This window comes from Rutilus rutilus, assembly GCF_951802725.1.
Source record: "Rutilus rutilus genome assembly, chromosome: 6".
NCBI lineage: Eukaryota > Metazoa > Chordata > Actinopteri > Cypriniformes > Leuciscidae > Rutilus > Rutilus rutilus.
Genome location: NC_140214.1, coordinates 8,854,173 through 8,873,265, shown reverse-complemented (window position 1 = coordinate 8,873,265; position 19,093 = coordinate 8,854,173). Strand labels below are relative to the sequence as shown.

General features: G+C 37.0%; 2 protein-coding genes across 6 annotated transcripts in view; one reads left to right on the top strand and one right to left on the bottom strand.

Moving 5' to 3' along the window:
• LOC311291646 (G-protein-signaling modulator 2-like) overlaps positions 1–3,587 on the bottom strand; it is a 352,673-nt gene extending 349,086 nt beyond the window's left edge. For 2 of the 5 annotated variants that reach the window (XR_014627592.1, XM_084410808.1), the window contains exons 1-2: positions 3,369–3,557; positions 302–629 (exon numbers count right to left, since the gene is read on the bottom strand). Coding sequence is in view for 3 of the 5 variants with exons in the window: in XM_084410808.1 (XP_084266934.1) it covers positions 302–363 (62 nt within the window). In the remaining 2 variants the exon portion in view is untranslated. Of the gene's footprint in view, positions 1–301; positions 630–1,296; positions 2,436–3,160; positions 3,274–3,368 lie in introns of those variants that run through there. The other 3 variants (XM_084410810.1, XM_084410809.1, XM_084410811.1) reach the window with 3 other exon arrangements.
• Positions 3,588–4,353: 766 nt separating this feature from the next.
• aknad1 (AKNA domain containing 1) lies at positions 4,354–18,109 on the top strand (the record flags this gene model as incomplete). Its single annotated transcript, XM_084410501.1, has 21 exons — positions 4,354–4,591; positions 5,241–5,468; positions 5,649–6,373; positions 6,767–6,823; positions 7,072–7,180; positions 7,459–7,583; positions 7,714–7,773; positions 7,930–8,063; positions 9,365–9,533; positions 9,887–10,011; positions 12,358–12,492; positions 13,195–13,288; positions 14,115–14,209; positions 14,677–14,994; positions 15,079–15,255; positions 15,506–15,582; positions 15,725–15,850; positions 15,942–16,076; positions 16,494–16,614; positions 16,844–16,985; positions 17,802–18,109. 21 exons carry the CDS (start codon positions 4,354–4,356, stop codon positions 17,964–17,966), a joined length of 3,555 nt encoding a protein of 1,184 aa, XP_084266627.1. The 3' UTR covers positions 17,967–18,109.
• Between the last annotated feature and the right edge of the window lie 984 nt (positions 18,110–19,093).

Here is a 19,093-nt window from a genome sequence, read left to right as displayed (position 1 = left end):
CAAAAATGAAGTGAGATGAAGTTAAGGCAAGCAATTAGCAATGTTTTATTGAATTAATGAACAGTTTCATTTCCTTAAATCTATATTTTTCAGGTGGAGACAAAGGACATGTTTGTAGCCTGTTAATATAATACAGTGCTAAATAAAAACTTAATGATTAAGTGGTATGTAAATACTTTCTTGGTCCACTTCTGATCCTAAGCATGAAAAAGTGTCTTTACAAATGAGTTAATACTGGAAAAAGACGTTAAAAGGTGCATCACAACTACAAGAAAATGTAATTCAAGTGTTGCATGCCTACCTGTAGTGGACAAAGGTTTGGTTCTCATTCTGCATGCTAAGCACTGCACTGCTCACAGCCATTGAAGAGCATTATGAAGTACTGATCCCAGTCAAGTCCAGAAAGTAATCCATCAAAGAAGAATAGTGAATCGAATCCCCAATTTTTTGGGGGGGAACTTTAGTTTTTGCAAACACTTCCGAAGTCTTTCTGATGTTTTCCAGTGGTGGAGTCCAGTGCGCTACAGAAGAGCTTATCCAGACTTATATTCACCAAAGCAGTGGGTCTGGGAAGTGTGTGTTTGTGTGTGCTGTAGTGTGTTTTGTCCAGGATGTTCTTCCGGAGCTCTCTGTGAAGAGAACACAAGATGTCGAGTGTGAACCCTCATTCTGTGTGTAATGCCATGGCAACACCCACTGAGCGGCAGACACATGCAAGGGAGGCAGATATTAAGTGTGTGTGTGTGTGTGTCAGCACAGCAGCGTTGTGTATGTGAAAGCTAAACCAAGGGGACCCAACAACAAGAGAGAAAGCAAAATCAATCAGCCCATAAACACAGCTGATTATCTGCCATGCATGCATGCATACCCCTACAAAAGCATGAACAAACATTTTCTTGTTTGTAAATAGAGAAGAGTTTTGTTCACCCTTCTCTTACAAATTCACACAGATGTAAAAGAATTATAGTAGAAAAAAAATACCATTTTCAACTCTAATGGTGAGTGTCAGTCACTTTCAAACATATTACAACACCTCTGTGACATTTGGAAAGCTGGTTTGTCATTGGCAAACTAATCCAGAAGCAAGATAATCAGCTTGAGGAACTAGAGACATGTTCACTAAAACATTCAGTCTACTTATATTTGTGCAAATAATGCACAATGATGTTGTGGTCTGTCATATTTTCTTGTGCATAAAGTCACATCGAAAGGTGACATACTTTTGAGTGTAACAGATTATTGTAAATGAAAACAATTAGGGCAAGGACATGCTTCTATCCCATTGGCTGTACTCACAATTGAATGCGCACCTTGCAGTAGATTGTGGAGAGGCAAGGTGTAAGCAGATTGAAAGATCGGAGAAGTCCGGCAACGTCACCACAGAGAGAAGTCTGTTATTTTCCTTCAAAGTTACGACATTTTAATTAAAAATGACGAGGTCAAATAAAATAATTAACATTTGAATCACTCACAATAAGATCTATAACATGCCTTTACAAAATAGGGTGAATTTACATTTACTGAGGTAAAAATACCATTCATTTTCTTCAAAGGGAAATGGACTTTTAAAGTTATAAACCATTAAAACCAGATCTACTGTAAGCTACAAGGTTGTTAGTCGATGTATATGCTTTTGTTGAAGCCATCTGCCCCCATTACTTCAACTTATTTTAAAAGAATCGTGTTTAACAACAGAATGCTGATAAGAAACTAAAATATAGGCCTATAGAATAAGAAACTCTGATTCTGCAGAGAAATCTCCACCAATCTGAGAATCGAGACAAGTAAATCACATCAAAAGATATTTTTAACGCTCACCCATTCTCATGAAGAAAGAGTCAGTCTCCCTCCCTATGTTCTCAAACTACTTCAATACGTGTGCAATGCTTCATGGAATTGTAGTTCTTTCCCTCATTAAAGCAATTCTATACAGTCATATTTTCAAATATTTTTAAGTTTGTAAAGTTGAGATTCACCTCATTGTTGGGTGTTTTGGTTAATGCTCATAACTCTTTAAATGGAAAGTTAAAAAAAAAAATCCATATAGAAAAAATTCTTCTGGAATCAAGGCTACCAAAAAAAGTGGGGCAGGCACATTTGCACTCTCTTTTTATTTTTTAATCAATCAGAAATGTATTAGATCAGAAACACTGGTCTCTGTAATCAAAAATAATAAAAAAAAACTCCCAGACTTAAGTCTAAACAACATAAATCAGAAGAAGATAACCCTTGGTAAATGGGCAAGAGAAACATTTTCTTGATGACGACGACGACAACAACAACAAAAGAGAAACACACACACTCAGTCTCAATCAAGATAACTAATAAGCTGCCTAATAAACAACATTTGTTCCAAAGACCTTCAAATCCATTGTATTCTCTGAAGAACAAAATGACAACAAAACACAGAGTCAGTTACAAAACTGGTTTGTGTGTCATAATTCTAACAGAAAAACAGCAGTGCGGTTCTCATTGTACCTCAGATGCAGGTTAGCTTGACAAGATGATGCATGAATAGAGGTTAGAAAGAAGACAGACACAAGCTGCACCTTCCATGACACACAGGAAGTTATGATGACTGCACTGTCATCACATTATGCACGACGGTCACTTGACAGCTGTTACTGAGGTAGCTTTTAAAGACCCTTTATACACACTTGTAAGCAGTTAGGCTACAAGTAAACATTCGTCAAATTCAGCACAGAGTTTTCCATTGCATTGTGCCAGGAGGAGGATAGGTATGTTGGCCATGTTAGCATTGTGAATAAGAATATAACGTTAGTCTGAATAAAGATAACTTAGATAGACAGGCAGATGTTTAAAAGTTAATAATGAATAGAAACTGTACTGTATGCCCAAGCAAAACCTATCATTCTGGAAAAACAACAGCAAAAAACAGAAGCCAATAACACGGTGGCAGTCGTCATTCATAAAGCAGTAGTCTCACCCATGTCTCACTCCCAAAGCAAATAGTAAAAGAAAGCCCAGGATTAAGCAAGAACAATATTTATACAATCCATACCGGAGGTATAAAGCACGTAAAAATACCAAGCTTGAACATGCGTAACACTGACTTCTGTACTGTACAAACTTAAACAAAACCAGAGAGGAAAAGCACAAACTTTGCAATATTGCTTGTAGAATAATCCAAACGTATTACCATATTGTCGATTTAGGGCACAGGAGAAATTATCTTTTTAAATAAATAAATAAAACAACCCGTGTTCCATTGTAATGAAATCATAATATGCAAGATCTCCGCGCGCGCTGAAGTTTAAATTTCGGCTTTTCGGTTGATATGATCAGTTTGTTGTGACGTGCTGCTCTGTCTTAACGGCCGTTACGGGCCAAACTTCAGTCATACTCACTTAAACTCCTCCGATTCCCCACCAATCCTTCACTCGGTTCCTCGTCTTACAACCAACAAACAAATCAGTTAAATCCGAACATGTTGTAAGAGCCGATTAACTAAAACTGTTCACGTTTAAATTAATACTTCTGACTCATCGAAGCTATTCAGAGAGAAAACTTTACACAAAACCGGACAAAGGGGGCGTACCTGCCGATGCGTGGTTGTAACTCGACTGGCCAATCAGAGCACATGATTCAAATATAACCACTCCCCATATGAATCGCCAATGAAATTTGAATGTTTTATCGTTCTACTTTTTGTCGAAAAACACTGTTTGAATTGAGTCCTCTCCTTCAGCAAGAGAAGATACAGTTTTTATTTAGCTTTAATTGTCGAGTAAGACAACAGATGTTATTAAAATAAAACAGTAAGATAAAAAAATATCTAGCTATTTTAACTCTTCAAATGAACGAAACAGTTTTTCAGCAGGGCTGACTGACAGCTGATCTTGAGTCTTCACGTTCCCATATCAACCACTGTTCATCCCACCCCCGTGCGCGTGTAGCACCTGCCCAAAGAATCAGCATCAGATACGGCATTTATTATTTAAAATGCTCAAGATGATCCAGCGCCAAAGGCTTGAGAAACTAGACAGAGCCTTCATTGTAGCTTCCCAATAAGCTGTTATGTCATCCATTTATAAGACAGCCGAACACAAGCAAGAGGAGTGCGCAAATACTTGTATGACCCTTATAAACCCATGGAACAAGCATAAAAAGTAAGTGCAATGTCATATTATTAGAGGAACCAACGGCGTAGTGTTAATGTTCTTCTTGTTAGGCCTTTTTATTTAGAAAGCATCATAAATAGTTGCAAATAATTCAGTCATTACCATTCATTATAAAACAAAAATAATTACAAGATAATATACTATGATTAAAAAACACAAATGCACTTGCATTTGTAACAGTTTACTTTTTGTGTATTCTTGTTGCTAAGAAATGAATAGAGAAGCGCGGAGCAGGTTTGATGGAGCGTCAGCGGGAGACGCAGAGGATATGGACGGAGAAGATGACGCTCACAGCAGACCTTCATCGGTGCTGTGGGAAAGACACATTGAGCAAAGTATATTTGTGGATATCAGTGATGATGACAGCCTGCATTTCAGCGACATGCAGGGCGCCTTCACTGTCCACCTCTCACAGGACACTGGTGCACCTGAGAGCCCGCAACTAACTGGTAAGAAATACTTAACTTAGATAGATCTGTATGAAATCCCCACAGTTTATTTAAATTTTTAACTACTATGGAACTGCCATGGTTTTTGCACATAGTAGCCTACCATAATACCACCTTTTTGCACATGCACTATGGCAATAACATCGTTTTTTTTTGTCACTGATAAAAAAATACCAACAAGTAGTATTCAGTAGGAGTAGGCTATCATGTAAATACCACAGCCATTTCAACTTAAATTACATTAAGCTGACTTTAAAAAATGAGTTGAATCTTGTACAAATTTAAAGAAACTGAAAATTGCTTAACTTATTTTGATGAGTTAAAACAATGTAAGAACATATGTTCTCATAACTTATTAATCATATATTTCTTTTACAAACTTACCACAAAACTTCTGAATGGTATTGTAGTATGATGGTAATCATTCAGAATTTATGATTTAAGTTAAAACTCCCACTGACTTTGACTGAATGCGTTTAAAACCTGATTGCCAGCAATGATGTCATAATGACCCAATGCCAGCTAGATCTCCTTTACAGTTTTGCCAAAAACACTTTAACACTACTCTCTCCTAATGGCTTTAAATTGTAACATTTTACCAAGACATTAAAATATTTAACAAAACCACTGTCTTTTATTTTGTGTACAGATAATGCAGAGCTGTCAGAGTCATGTGAGACTGAAGAGGGCTCATCAGAGAGTGTCGAATCAGTCAATAGTGAACGCACAGAGCATTCAAACACCAGAAACAAGAAGGGAAACATAATCATGGCGCCAATGCAGAAACTCAAAACTGCAGTAAAGCCAATCATTGGAACACATGAGGATGATGCTGTCAACACCAGTGATGAAGAACATGAAGAGCTCCCGTATGATGGTACGCACACCAACAACAAAACAGAGACGAATTTAAAATCATCTCCATGTGAAATGGTTTCCGTGATGTCCAGTCAGGCTTTCACTACACTTGATAAGTTTAGTAGGCAAATTGGTAATGCAAAAGAAACAGAGGCTTGCCAGTCTAATCTTACTCATGCTCTTCTATCTAATCATAAAGCAATAGAGGACATGGCTCCTCGCTTAGCCACACCTATTCAACCTGCAAACCACATCACTGACTTCCTGCTCAGACACTTCTCCCAGGAGGAGCTGCTTAACTCAAGCAGGATCATTGAAGCAGAGACCCTACCTGAGATGTCTTTGATGGACAGCATTGATGAAACCGTACTGAGTAGAGCTTCTCGGGCTCCACAGGTCAGCATAGGAGAGAGAGAGAAGATTCAGGATGTGATGGAGGAACCTGATCCCAGGACTTCAGGAAGTCATGGACTGGTTGAAATAAACATTCCAGATGAGTCGAGCTCATCTAAGAAACCTGGAACGACTTGCATCATTGATGATGATGATAATGAATGTCCTAAGCAGAACAGCAGTGCCAACTCTCTAGATCTATCTAAAGCAGATGCACAGAATCCTAAGTGCTCCTTCAGCAGGACCAGGTCCTACAGTGAGCTGAAATACGGACAGGGAAAGGTGCATTACCCCCTACCTGACTTCTCTAAAGTGGCACCTAAAGTCAAAATACCAAAAGGTAATGGAAGCGTTAAACCCGTCAGCCAGTCACCAGCTATGGCCCGAGCCCAGTCGTCCCCAGGCATTCTGGGTAAATCCACCTCCTCTTGTAAAGCTACAGCAGATATCATCAGCAGGGTTTTAGAGGACTCCATGCCACCGGAGAAACACAATGTGTTTACAGACAAGGAAGTAGCGCATCAGTTACAGGTGACTATATTTACAACACTAGTTACACTGCTTTGGATGAATAGAAGATCTTTTACATGATTCGAGTCAGGCATCAAGCTGTTTTGACCTTAATATAAAAAGCGCTGAAGTGTGACAGAAAGGCGATCTTACAAGAATGTGAGAAGTGTAAAGTAAACTGTGTAAATAGCAGTTTTGGGTGTAACGCATTACAAGTAACTTGAGTTATATGTAATCAGATTACTTTTTTAATGTAACGAGTAAAGTAACACATCGTTGTGTTTTTTTGTTCATACAATGAAAGTCATTGGGGTCTAATGTTGTTTTGGACCCAGTTGACTTTCATTGCATGAACAAAAATTCATCAAAAGGTTAAAACTTTTTTTTTAAAGTGACCCTTTCATTTGTTTACAGGCTGAATATGACAGATTGCTCGCTAAATACACAGAAGCTGAAAACCTAATTGGTCAGGTGAGACCAAAAGTTGGATCTTCCATTAATGTTGAATCATTTAGATGTTTATACGTATGTCTTTATAATCTCAAACAAAAGGCAGACTATCAGACTAAAGTATAAACATTATTATTATACACAATATGCCTGTATAATATCTGCTCTTACATAGTATACAGATATGATCTGCATTTCAACATGTCCTCATTTTAATCTGATTTGCAGCCCAATTTGAGCGGATTATATTGTTGCTTTCTTTTAAGCAGCAGATTCATGCTTCCAGTGAGCCGTCTGTATCCATCGACTGGAACGATGCAACTAGCAACAATGACAACACCAAACTGACAGCAAATATCCCACAGGCACCAGCCGCAGGCAAGAAGCTATTGTATTTCTTTCTCCAGCTGAATACTGTAGTACAGTGTAACCCTGGCAGCAGAGAACCCCTGCCAGGGAAATTTGAGCTAGCATTAAACAGACCTCCTCCTAAGAGAGTGAATCAAGAAACATTGTTAAGAGATCATCAGGTGGTTTATACTTAAGTACAAAATGATCAAAAGTCCTAAAAGATAAAAGATGCATGACTTGTGTTTAGATATTTTTACACTTACATTTGCATTTGTGTCCTCACATCTTGAGTATATGTTCAACAGGTCCAAGTGAGAAGCAGTTTAGTCTTCACAACTCTGTACCTGTGCAGACTGAATCACAGAGCCCGACAGATGGAGAAAGACTAACCTCTGAGCTCAGAGACATCATCGGATCATTTACGCAGAAGGTACAGATGAGTTAGCAAGACCTGTCTTCAAAGATTTGCCCTGTGCCTTATGTTTTTAGTTCTCTTTAACATGCATTTAGCTTTAGTATTGATGGGTGCATGATGCATCTGTATTTTTCTTCTTTTCCAGGTGGATGAATTCAAAACATGTGTCACCACCATGTCAATGAATGTGGAGGAGCAACAGATGGTAGCTGTACATACTTAATCATGAATTGCACAAAACCATTTTTATAATACACTGTTTTATCCTAAGATAGAAAACGAAATCAAGCAGTTTTAGGTTTATAGCCCCCAAATGGGAAAAAAGTAAACGTTATATGTTGTTTGGTGGATATCTCCACAGGTGCTGAAGAGCATGATGGAGGCCCAGGATCAGCTGGAGAGAAACTACCTCACAAAGAGGGAGGAGCATCGTGCTCTGGAGATGCAGAACTACAGGGGTCTAGCCAGAAACACAGGAGCGTTTGACCCTGACAGGTAGACATGTCATTTGATTGGACTGTATTTTACTACTAACACACAGCATGATCTAGAAACCTCACAAAACTAGAATACTCTTGTTATAAATAAGAAAACTGTTCAAATTATAAGCAAGTGATGGTAAATTCTATTACACTTAAGTCATGGATATTGTACCGTGGCAGAGAGAGCTCAATTGAAGAAAACACATGCAAATACTGTAGAAAATGACTAATTAATAAAATAAATAAACCATCATTATCAGTTTGACAACACGTGTGATGCAAATACTCACAACACAACCAAATACAGAAATGCGCTGCAAACAATCACAACTCGCATATAATCAGATGTTAAAATAAACAAAAAAAACCTCACCGTTCAGGTCACTGACAACACCACTGACAAGTAGACATTGAACAATAAGCATGTCCCAGACAGTTTTGTCTCCTTTGGTCCCCATTTGGTCCCCATGTGGTTGTTGTGAGTATTTGTAGCACATGTGTTGTCAAACTGATGAAGATGTTTTCTTAATTTTTTTGGTGTTTTTTTTCAATTTGCAAATGTTTTCTTGCTTGAGCTCTCTTGGCCACCGTAATATTGGCAAGAAATGAAAATTCACCCTATTTAGTAAACACACGTTATTGTGAACGATCTGTGTAAGTTTTATTTAAAAAAAAAAAGGTTAGACCTTGTAATGTTTAATCATATTATCATAACTAGTTTTTGTGATGAATATATTTAGTCCCCTTAAACCCCACCCTCCACAATTAACCGCAAGCTCATTTTCATTGAGTGCAACAATTTCAAAATCCAATCAATAAACAATGGTTTGAAACGAGTCTCTAACTTTTTTCCTGCAATTCGTTACGCTTGGATGTCCGCCACAATACGAAAGAAAACATCAGTTGCTACTTCAATTTCATCACGACTTTAAATGTAATGGTTATATCTTTTTGCTTTTGTAAATATAGTTCACAATTGCGCTACATGTCGGAGCACTGCCTACAAAGCTATCGACTCCATAATTTAAAAAAATTTTAATTAAAAAAACATCTAAAACTAAAAATTCATACTTTACATAGGCAAAATTGATATTTGTTTATAAAACTAATTTCAGTCATATACTGTCTGCATTTGGCTTTACATTAAAAGGTTTCAAAAACCTTCAGAAACAAACTCGTTCAAGTGTGTCCAATCATTTGACAGGTAGTGTAATTGTATTTAGACTGATTCCTGTAAGTCTAAACAAGGAAATGAAACTGTCATGGGTCAAAGGGTCAACCTGCAAGTGTTGTGTATTCACTTTTGTGTTTAAGGGAGGTCGAGGGGCAGATTTTCAGGATAGGCATGCACCTGGAGGACATAAAAGAGCAGATAGACAGAAACGTCTGCCATGTTTACTATCCTCCGTCGTCATCCTCCACTCCATCTCCTCCGCCTTGTGAAAATATCCCTCTCTCATCATCCCATCCATCACTGCATGAGGTAACACACACAGTGATCTACATTTTAGGTGACATTTGGACAAAAATTCATGGCATTAGACAGTACTTGATTGTTAATGACACTCTCTGACCACATTATTACCCTTCACTTTTCCCTCCTTCATACACAAAATGTCAAAGTTAGCTTATGCAATTTCTGTTTAAATAACTTCTCCTGTTAAGAGTCAGCAATTATTAATGCTCATGTGGACACGCACAGTGAAACTGATATTGTTGTGTGCCTCATATCCGTTTGCATGTGTTGTTTTGCTATGTAACGTGAGAACTGAATGACTGGGCCGCGGTAGGTTTTGTGGATGCTGGGTCTGAATGAAAAAACATGTCATGTTACAGGAGTCGGTCTTCAGCATCTCCTCGGTCAGAGACAACATGGAGGACAATGATGATGAAGAGGCCAATGAAGATCACAGAGCTGACAAGCCTTTTCCCGGCTGCACAGAAAACAGCTTCCATCTACAGTACTGCCACATTTTCTTCTTCATCTGTTATTGCCTATAATGCTTCACATAGGCCGCTTTCACACTTAGGCATGTGACGGTATCTCATTTTCATATCACGATAATTGCTGTAGCTTTTATCATGGTATTGAATTAAGTTACACAAAGGCTTGAAGTCTTAATAATGTTTAACAAGGTTTCTTCTCTTCTCAACTCTGAACATTTAAATCCAACAAAAAGAAAAATTACACAAAATGATATAGATATCTAGATATCTTTTATGCCATGTTTTAGTCCAGATTAAAATGTAAAAATGTTTAAGTGTAAACAAATATTGTGAAAATAAATAGCATATCAAGTCAAATAAGTATTGTTTAGTGCAGTGATAAATCACAGCGAATACAAAATTTGCAATGGCTGTTTGAAACATGTAAGTATGGTTTGACTTTCTTTCTTTTCCGAATTATTCAAAGTATTTTGAGGTGCTCATCACTGTAAACCCTAATGCTCAAAATAGTTAATTGGTTTGAGTAGGGTAAACTTAAATTAAACAAATTAGTTTAATCAAATGAACTTTTATGAGTATTTAGAACTTTCTTTTTCTTTTGAGTTCACAAAACTGACACATTTTAAGTAATCGGAATTGTTTAATTGTTTTGAGTTTTACGAACTTGTTTCTTTTAATTTAGACAAACTTACATATAACTGAAACTGGGGGGCTGGGCTGTTATATTATTATTATTATTATTATTGTGTATTTTGTGCAAGATTAATGCAAAATGGGATATTTAGTAGTGTTTAATGTTTTGCTATGATAATTTCACTGTAAAAAGTGTTCAGTTAAATTACTTGTAAACTCACTGCCTTAAAGGTGAACTAAGTAACTTTTTTTTACCTTAACTGAACAGCTTCGGAGTCATTGGAATGGTTATATTACTTATTTCGGGTTGAATGGTGGTCGTTTCGCACCCCCCTGGTGCCCGTGAGCGGAAAATACGCACTTGCAACTTTGGGGCGGCGGGCCGCTGGCCGCCACGTCAGGAAGTCTCGCGTGATATCAGGTCTCGCGATGTAAACAATTGCTTTACGGCCAAAAGAAATCTGCTAAAATGCTGTCATTATTGCGCTCCCTCACGCTGTCCGAACCCGAATGAAGAAGATGTTTTAAAGAATATCCCATCTCCTTTGATGTCGTTGATCTGCTAGCCTCTGGTGTCTGAGAATAGCCAACGAGTTTTTACAACAGTGTTGTCAAATATCTATTCCGAAGCTGTGGGGGGAGCTCTAGAGAGAAACCTGCGAGCAAAAAGCGAGAATACAGCGAAGAAATCCCGAAGTTACTGAATGCAGCTTTAAAATTATGAAGTAAACAAACTTAATGCTTAATTGAAAAAAAATAAGTTATGTGAACTTGACAGTTCCACATTACGTAATTTTTTCGATTAAGCAGTAAGTTTATTTACTGAAAATTTTTTAAGGCAACGGGTTTCCTAAATTTTTTATGTTTGGAGTTTCTGTTATGTGCCGTTTTTTGGGGGGTTATCATCATGGTGACAAATGGAGCATGCGCTTAGTTTGAGAACAGATATGTTAAATGTTCTATACTGTTGTACTCATTCAGCAATTAGTATGGCCATCAAAGCATTGTGTTACCAATTAGCATGTTAGCATTTGCTGAATTAGCTAGTTATAGCTAGCCAAGTTTACACTACTAAAAATATTTAAATTGAGATTACATGATAATTTTAAGTTAAATTGTAGATTTATCTTACTCAAATATTTCAAGTTAAGAGTAATTAAAATGTACGAGTACAAAATAAAAATCTGCCAGTTTTTTGGATGTACAGTGCATAATATACCATGTATGTTCATTACCGCGATATATTGTGTTATACTGGCACATGTTCAGCTATTTTTTAAAAGGTAAACAAAGACTAAGAAATGCACATGGAATGGGGTGGTAATCAAAAGTTTGCCGTTAAGTTTGACATTAACATTGCAATTAACATAACACATTAAACAAGTCACAGTCACAGATTGCTTAAAAGAAGATGTTTCTGTACATTAACTTCACATTATGCCGTTATATGGCAAGGTTGCGCAAACAAATTCAGCTGTAGTGTGAAAAAGATTCTATTTTAATTCTAATTGGTAACGCTAATTAGAAATGTTGTGATCCAGTCCCGTGTTTAGTTCTCTAAAAAGATCACTGATGTAGGTTGTAAGAGGAGGGAGCGTATCGTGATATTTAGCACAGCTCACTCGAGGATGATCGGGTTACAGGTCGAGAGGAGGGACGAGGGAATATCAGTTTCATTATGGAAACACTTAGTTCCCTCTGTCAGTTTTTCTGTATCTTCCTCTGAGGTATTCCACCTTCTCCACTGAAACGCCTGGAACTGCCAATGAGGAAGAGGAGGACAGACTATCAACAAGAGAGGAAGACAACATCCTGGCACAACTGTCCAACTCAACTTCATTAAAGAAGCTGACATACGATAGGTCAGTATATACAGACAGATTTGTATTTTTGTGGCTGTGCATGCACTGCAATCTGGTGTATTCTTAACTGGGATGGTATGTTGTAATTTTAGAAGTTAAATTTGTACAGGAATAGAATGGTAAATCAAAGGTGCATGATTCAGGATTATTATAGTTAACTGAAACTAAAATCATCAAACTTTTTTCGTTACTTGAAATAAAATAAACAAAAATAATTGTAATTTTAATAAAAAAATTTTTAATAAAAAACAAAACCAAAAGAACTGAATGAAAAAAAAAAATCAAAATATTAATAAAAACTATAATAGTAACACAATTCTACTGAAATAATTAATGATTGTAAATAGCTCTCAGATGAATATAATTACTTTATACAACTTTTGATGGAAGTAAAATGTTTGTCTAGTTTTGTCCAGAAAATTATATATATATCCAGTGATTCATGTTGCATGCTTGTGGATATATTATTGCTTTATTGCATTACACTAACATTACTTTATTACATTACACTAGTTCTAAACACGGTACCATGTTAATACTATGAAGTATTACTGTATTTGAAGTACTTAAAATCATCATTGTTCCATGGTGCTCTCACAGACTTTTTTGTAAGGCTAATGTGAGTCCTTTGTTGCATTAACACTGAACATTCTTAGTTACAATGGTGCAAACATTATCAGAGTTCCTCCATTCCTCTCTCAGGTACGAAGAGAAGATCAGACCCAGTGAAGCCTCGTTCCCTTCTGTAGGAGCGTCTACTGGACACTCTCCCCAGCCAACCACAGACAAAACACAGGTAACAAACACAAACACCGCAAAAGGACAACATGGAGAGAAAGAGATTTTGTCTGTGAAATAACAGCTTGTAGGTTTAATGAGACTGCATTGTTTTATATAATATAATATTATTAATAATAAATAATTATATAAATATTATTAACTTTCACATCATTAAAGTAAATCATATGGGCCTATTTTATTATATGATTCCAAGTAAAATATATATATATATATATAAAAAAATGTATTAGGATTACACTGTAAGTGACATGAACAAACAGAATTATTTATGACAAATCAGAACATAATCCAGGATCGTGACAGGCCTAGTTGATGTCAACGGTGATTGTTAAGGGAAAAAATCATCACATTCCCTCATGGATTGATACACTCCTTACCTTTAGGAGTACAACAGCTTGTCACTGGGACAGCACCCCGAAAAGAACAACTTATTGCACCTTATCTACTCCTAAAAATGGCACATTAGTACCTTAAAGTAGATACTAATAAGGTACTAGTAAGGAAGGTACTATTATAAACATTTCAGGGTAAGATACAAAGTTGTCCCTGCCAGAGTGACAAGCTGTTGTACCCCTAAAGGAACAATTGTATGACTGTGTAAAATTACCAGGGTAAACATTACATTTTGTGAGATAAACAGCGTACATGAGATGTCATTTTTTTATGATTAAAAAAATCCCCAAATTTCACTAGATATACTGTGATTTTTTGTTAAACTTAGAAGTGTTATTGTTTGAAGGTATTTGTTGAGTCACTTCCAGAATGTTTGGGCTGTTTCTGCAAAGGACAAAATGACAGAGAAAGTGTTTTTGTTGTTTTAGAGATTTTTAAGTCCAGAGACTGACAGTGGCTTTGGCAGTTTTAACCTGAGCCGTCCAAACACAGGACTGTCCCAAACACCTCCTAGTGCTGTGAGGTAAATCTCTCTCTCTCTCTCTCTCTCTCTCTCTCTCTCTCTCTCTCTCTCTCTCTCTCTCTCTCTCTCTCACACACACACACACACACACACACACACACACACACACACAGTATATGTGTTTTTACTGTACATTTTATTCCCTAACCCTACCCATCACAGAAAACTTTCTGCATTTTTAAATTTTACAAAAACATCACTTTATATGATTTATAAGCTGTTTTCATCATAGGGACTGAAAAATGTCCCCAAAAGGACAAAGTATTGCCATCCTTGTGGGGACATTAAGCATAACGGTGTATATTTGCATTATTTACAAAACTGAAATGCCAAAATACAAGATTACAAATGCTAAATGTGTTTTTGTTTTCAGATTATAAACACTATATTTTCACTGAAAAATGCTCTGTAGCAGAATTGACATTTGAAAAAAAAAAAAAAAGTACTTTATCTGATGTGCTCTTTAGTTCTGCGCTCTCAGATGATGTCTTTAGCATGGTGAATATGAGCGGTTCGGACAGTGAAGCCTCCCACTCCAATGTACGAACAACTATATCAATGGCACCAAGACCAATGCAGCCCACAGTGAATCACCTGGAATTTGAACAGCTAGTTCCACCAGGCATGGAAGCAAAAACCATTACCCAGAATGCAACTGTTAGAGTTTCAAAAGAGAATGTCGCATCAGTAGGTGGCGCCACTCCCATGCATAACCAGGTGACTGAAGGAAGAAAGAGCCATTCTGCAAATGAGATGCACTCAGCATCACACTGTTCATGTCACAAGTAAGTGTTAAAGGAAGTAGTTTATACTAGTAGTTTATACCTGCAATTTGTGAAACCATCATAATTCCACTGTGCTCTTCACAGTAGTGAGGTTATCCTCGCACTGCAGTATGAGGTGTCTCGCCTCAAGAGGGCGCTAGAGGAGAGTCTTGGTCACCTGCCTCATGTGAGCAAGAGGACCGATTATCTGAATGGCAGGTGTCCGTTGGAGAAGAAGCACAAGGGACAGACCCGTGGCCAGAACAGAGCCGCCTCCAGCAGGTACTCTGAATTAGGGTTGAAGAATGGCTACCATCCTATTAGTGCACAAGTAAACTAGATTTTTACCCTTATAATAAAAATAAAGATTCCCAAAAATATATATATTTTTTAATAAGTGTAAAGAACATTTGAATAAACACTTTAGAGCAATGGAAAGATTCCATGGATGTTAAAGGTTCCATTGATATCAATAAAGAACCTTTATTTTTATTTTTTGCCAAACTAATGTGAATTCTCACTACATCATCAGACGTGCAAAGACAGACTCAAACTCTCAGAAGATTGAGGACTGGATCTCCTCTGATATGGAGCTCAGCAAAAGCAAAGGTGACAGCTTCACAACCTGGTTCATGCTTTCTTCTAATGCAGTTAAATCTTGACGTTTGCTAAAGTTGTGTTTAGTCTATATAGTTTTAGTTAAGTGAAATTGAAGAGAAATTGAAAGGAATAAGTGTATTGTCAGTTACAGATGGTGAAGATTCAGATCACACCATGAGTTTCCAGAGAGGCTTCAGTCCACCGTACGGACAAATACGCACCTGTTTTGGTGCTCCTGCAGAGAAGAGGTCACACGACTCCAAAACCTCATCCAGGGGTATGATACCTTTTAGTAAATAGCATTTTTGCTACAGTCCAGCATGTAGTAACATAAAAGTACTCAAATGTTCTTCTCGCGATGGTCACAGCCTCAGCGGAGAGCTTTCCTTTGGACACATCTCAGTTCAGCCAGTCTGGAAGCCATCGGAGAGTAAGCGTTGGGCCAACGATCCACAGCATCAACACTGAGCCAACCAACAAAAGTGCCAGTTACAGACCTGCAAGTGAGGAATCACTTTAATAATCTAATAATGTGTATTATTACACACACACACACACACACACACACATATATATATATATTTGTATCCGTTTTAAATGACCCTACAAGTTTGATTAAACCATCAAAATTTATTTTTGTAAAATATTATAAATTTGAGGGATGAACAGAACATTAAACTTTATATATATTGCTGTCACATTGAAGAATTGCATCTAACATAAAGGTTTGTGTTTATATAATATATGTGTGTAAATAAACACTCACACGCACACACACAAACACACACACACACACACACACGCACACTTTTATGTTAGATGCTATTAATCGTGATTTATCGATTTGTTTATGTCATAGAAAGTGTATGTTTACAGCGGTGGAAAGCCAAGTGAAGAAATAGTGTCTTTTGTTGTTTCAGTGGGAAACTTGAGGAATATCTTCTTAAATAACACACATCCTGCCCCTTCTATTCCTGCTCATCTATCGCACAAGCCTCTGCTGCAGGTCAACTATGGCTCCTCCTGTAGTCTACCTGCTGGGTAAGCAAATAATCAGCTAAAAGACAAACAATCTACTAATGATGTACCCAATAATGGGTCATTACTCATTATATGTCAAACACATCATATTTCCTAAAGACATATGCAGTTTGATCTGTCAAGGATAATAGATTATAAACTGTACACGCAAACGTAGTGATATACTACATAGTGATTTACTACGTGATATATATTGAAAATTTATAATAGTAGGTGGCTGTTTTCCCAGGTTCAAAGTGCGAGATCAAGCATCTGAACCAGTGTCCAGTAGGAGGCGCTCTACTCAATCTGACTCAGCACTGCTTCCCAGTAATGTCTTCTTTCAACGGACCTCGCCTCGGACTAGTGGAAGACGACACCACACCAGCAGAGTCAGTTTAGAGTTTAGTTCACACAACAGAATGATAGCACATAATTTAATAATGCTAACATTTTTGATGTTTTTTTGAGGGGAAATGTTAAGAACTTTATATTGTTGATTATTTACAACGTATTAACATAACATACCATTCAAAAGTTGAGGTCAGCAAGATTTTTTTTTTAAAGAAATAATTTTATTTAGCAAGGATGCATTAAACTAAAAGTGGCTGCATTAAAAGTGACAGTAAAGACTTAAAATTATAAAACATTACTGGAAATAAATGCTGTTATATTTATCAAAGAATCACGGTTTCCACAAAAATATTAAGTAGCACAACTTTTTTGTATGGAGGCTTGTTTTCCGCCATGGAATAAATCAATAAAAAAGGTCATTGCGACTTTTTATCTCACAATTCTGACCTTTTCTCACAATTATGAGTTTATATCTCACAATTATGACTTTTTTCATTACAATTCTGAGGGGAAAAAAGTCCAAATTGTGAGAAAAAAGGTTGCAATTAACTTTTTTATTCCGTGCCAGAAACAAGCTTTCATAGTTTACAAAATTGTTAACAATAAGAAATGCTGCTTGAGCACCAAATCAGCATATTAGATTGATTTCTGAAGGATCATGTGACACTGAAGACTGGAGTAATGGCTGCTAAAAATGCAGCTTTGCCATTACAGGTATAAATTATATTTAAAAATCTATTAACAAGGAAAACTTATAGTAATAATATTGCATAATATTACTGTTTTACTGTATCAAACTTTTGAAGTGTAGTGTATTATATATTAATATTCAATTTATGTTTAATGCTTACCAGGAGGAATCAATACATAAGACGCTGGACAAAGCCCTGCAGGCGGCTTTTGTAATGAAGCAGACCACGGACAGGATGGCGGACGCTCTCTCTGCTGACCTGGCCAAGGCTCAGCTCCAGAAGAAGTTACAGGGCCTACGTCCTCTCAGCAGCAGAGCGGGCAGCTAGCTGTGCTGGAACTCACTCTACGACACTCAACGACGACATTAAATTACAGTATGAATCCTTTCAGACATCTGCTTTTACACTTCGTTTAATAGTGTCTGTGGTTTTTGCATTATCATCAATAATAAAAAAAAAAAAGCTGACCTGAAAGTTTGTATTTTTCTATTTGTAATAGTGATCAATAGGGGGCAGAGTAGAACTTATTAATGTAGTCAATACAACACAATAACAACAATGTAAGTGTAATGCAACTATAACAACACAATACTAGAATGCCTGTCTCCAGTATAACATATCATAAAACACCTAAAGATTTTCTCCCTGACTTCCGTTATCACATACCATCATGTTATTAAGGAGAAGGTTTTGTTGAAACTAGGAATTTTTTCTGTTAAATTCCCATAAACGTCCCTCAGTTTCAAAAGACCCTCACCCATTGGCTATCATTAGACTGAAAAATGACACCGGACAAGTTTCTGCCAATATCTTATGCGTGTGGTAAGCCTCTGGCCGTTGCTGTTGTTCGTGTAAAGCAGCTTGCGCTGTGTATAAAAACACACATACATGTCTGGAAATTAGAAAAAAAAAAAACTGGAGTAATCTTTGCCTGAGGATACAGTAGAAATGTGTTACATTAATCTGTCTGTGTAACCTGATTTAACATGTTTCTGCAGGGTTACTCTCACTATGACAGAGCAACTGAGAAATCTATGACACAGAGGTGTAAATTAAACTTGTCATCAGTCCCAGCAGTATAAGAAAGTTGAATGAAACCTTTGAATGGTCTAAATAGCATTCTCTAGCCCTTAAATATACAGTATGAAGAAGTACAACAGTGCCATTTGTGTCCTTTTTAAGATTGAACTGTATGAAAAAAATAATAATAAAATGCTACCTACATAAAATGCTGCCTATTTATCCATCCATCCATCCATTCATCCAAAGAGACATATTACACATAATCAGTACTCGTTATCAACGTGTTGGAGACAGGCGAAATGGGCAGGAATAAAGATCTGAGTGACTTTCACAAGGGTCAGATTGTTATGGCAAGACAACTGGGTCTGAATATCTCTGAAACCGCAAGGTTTGTGGGATGCTCCGGTCAGCAGTGGTGAGAATTTACCAAC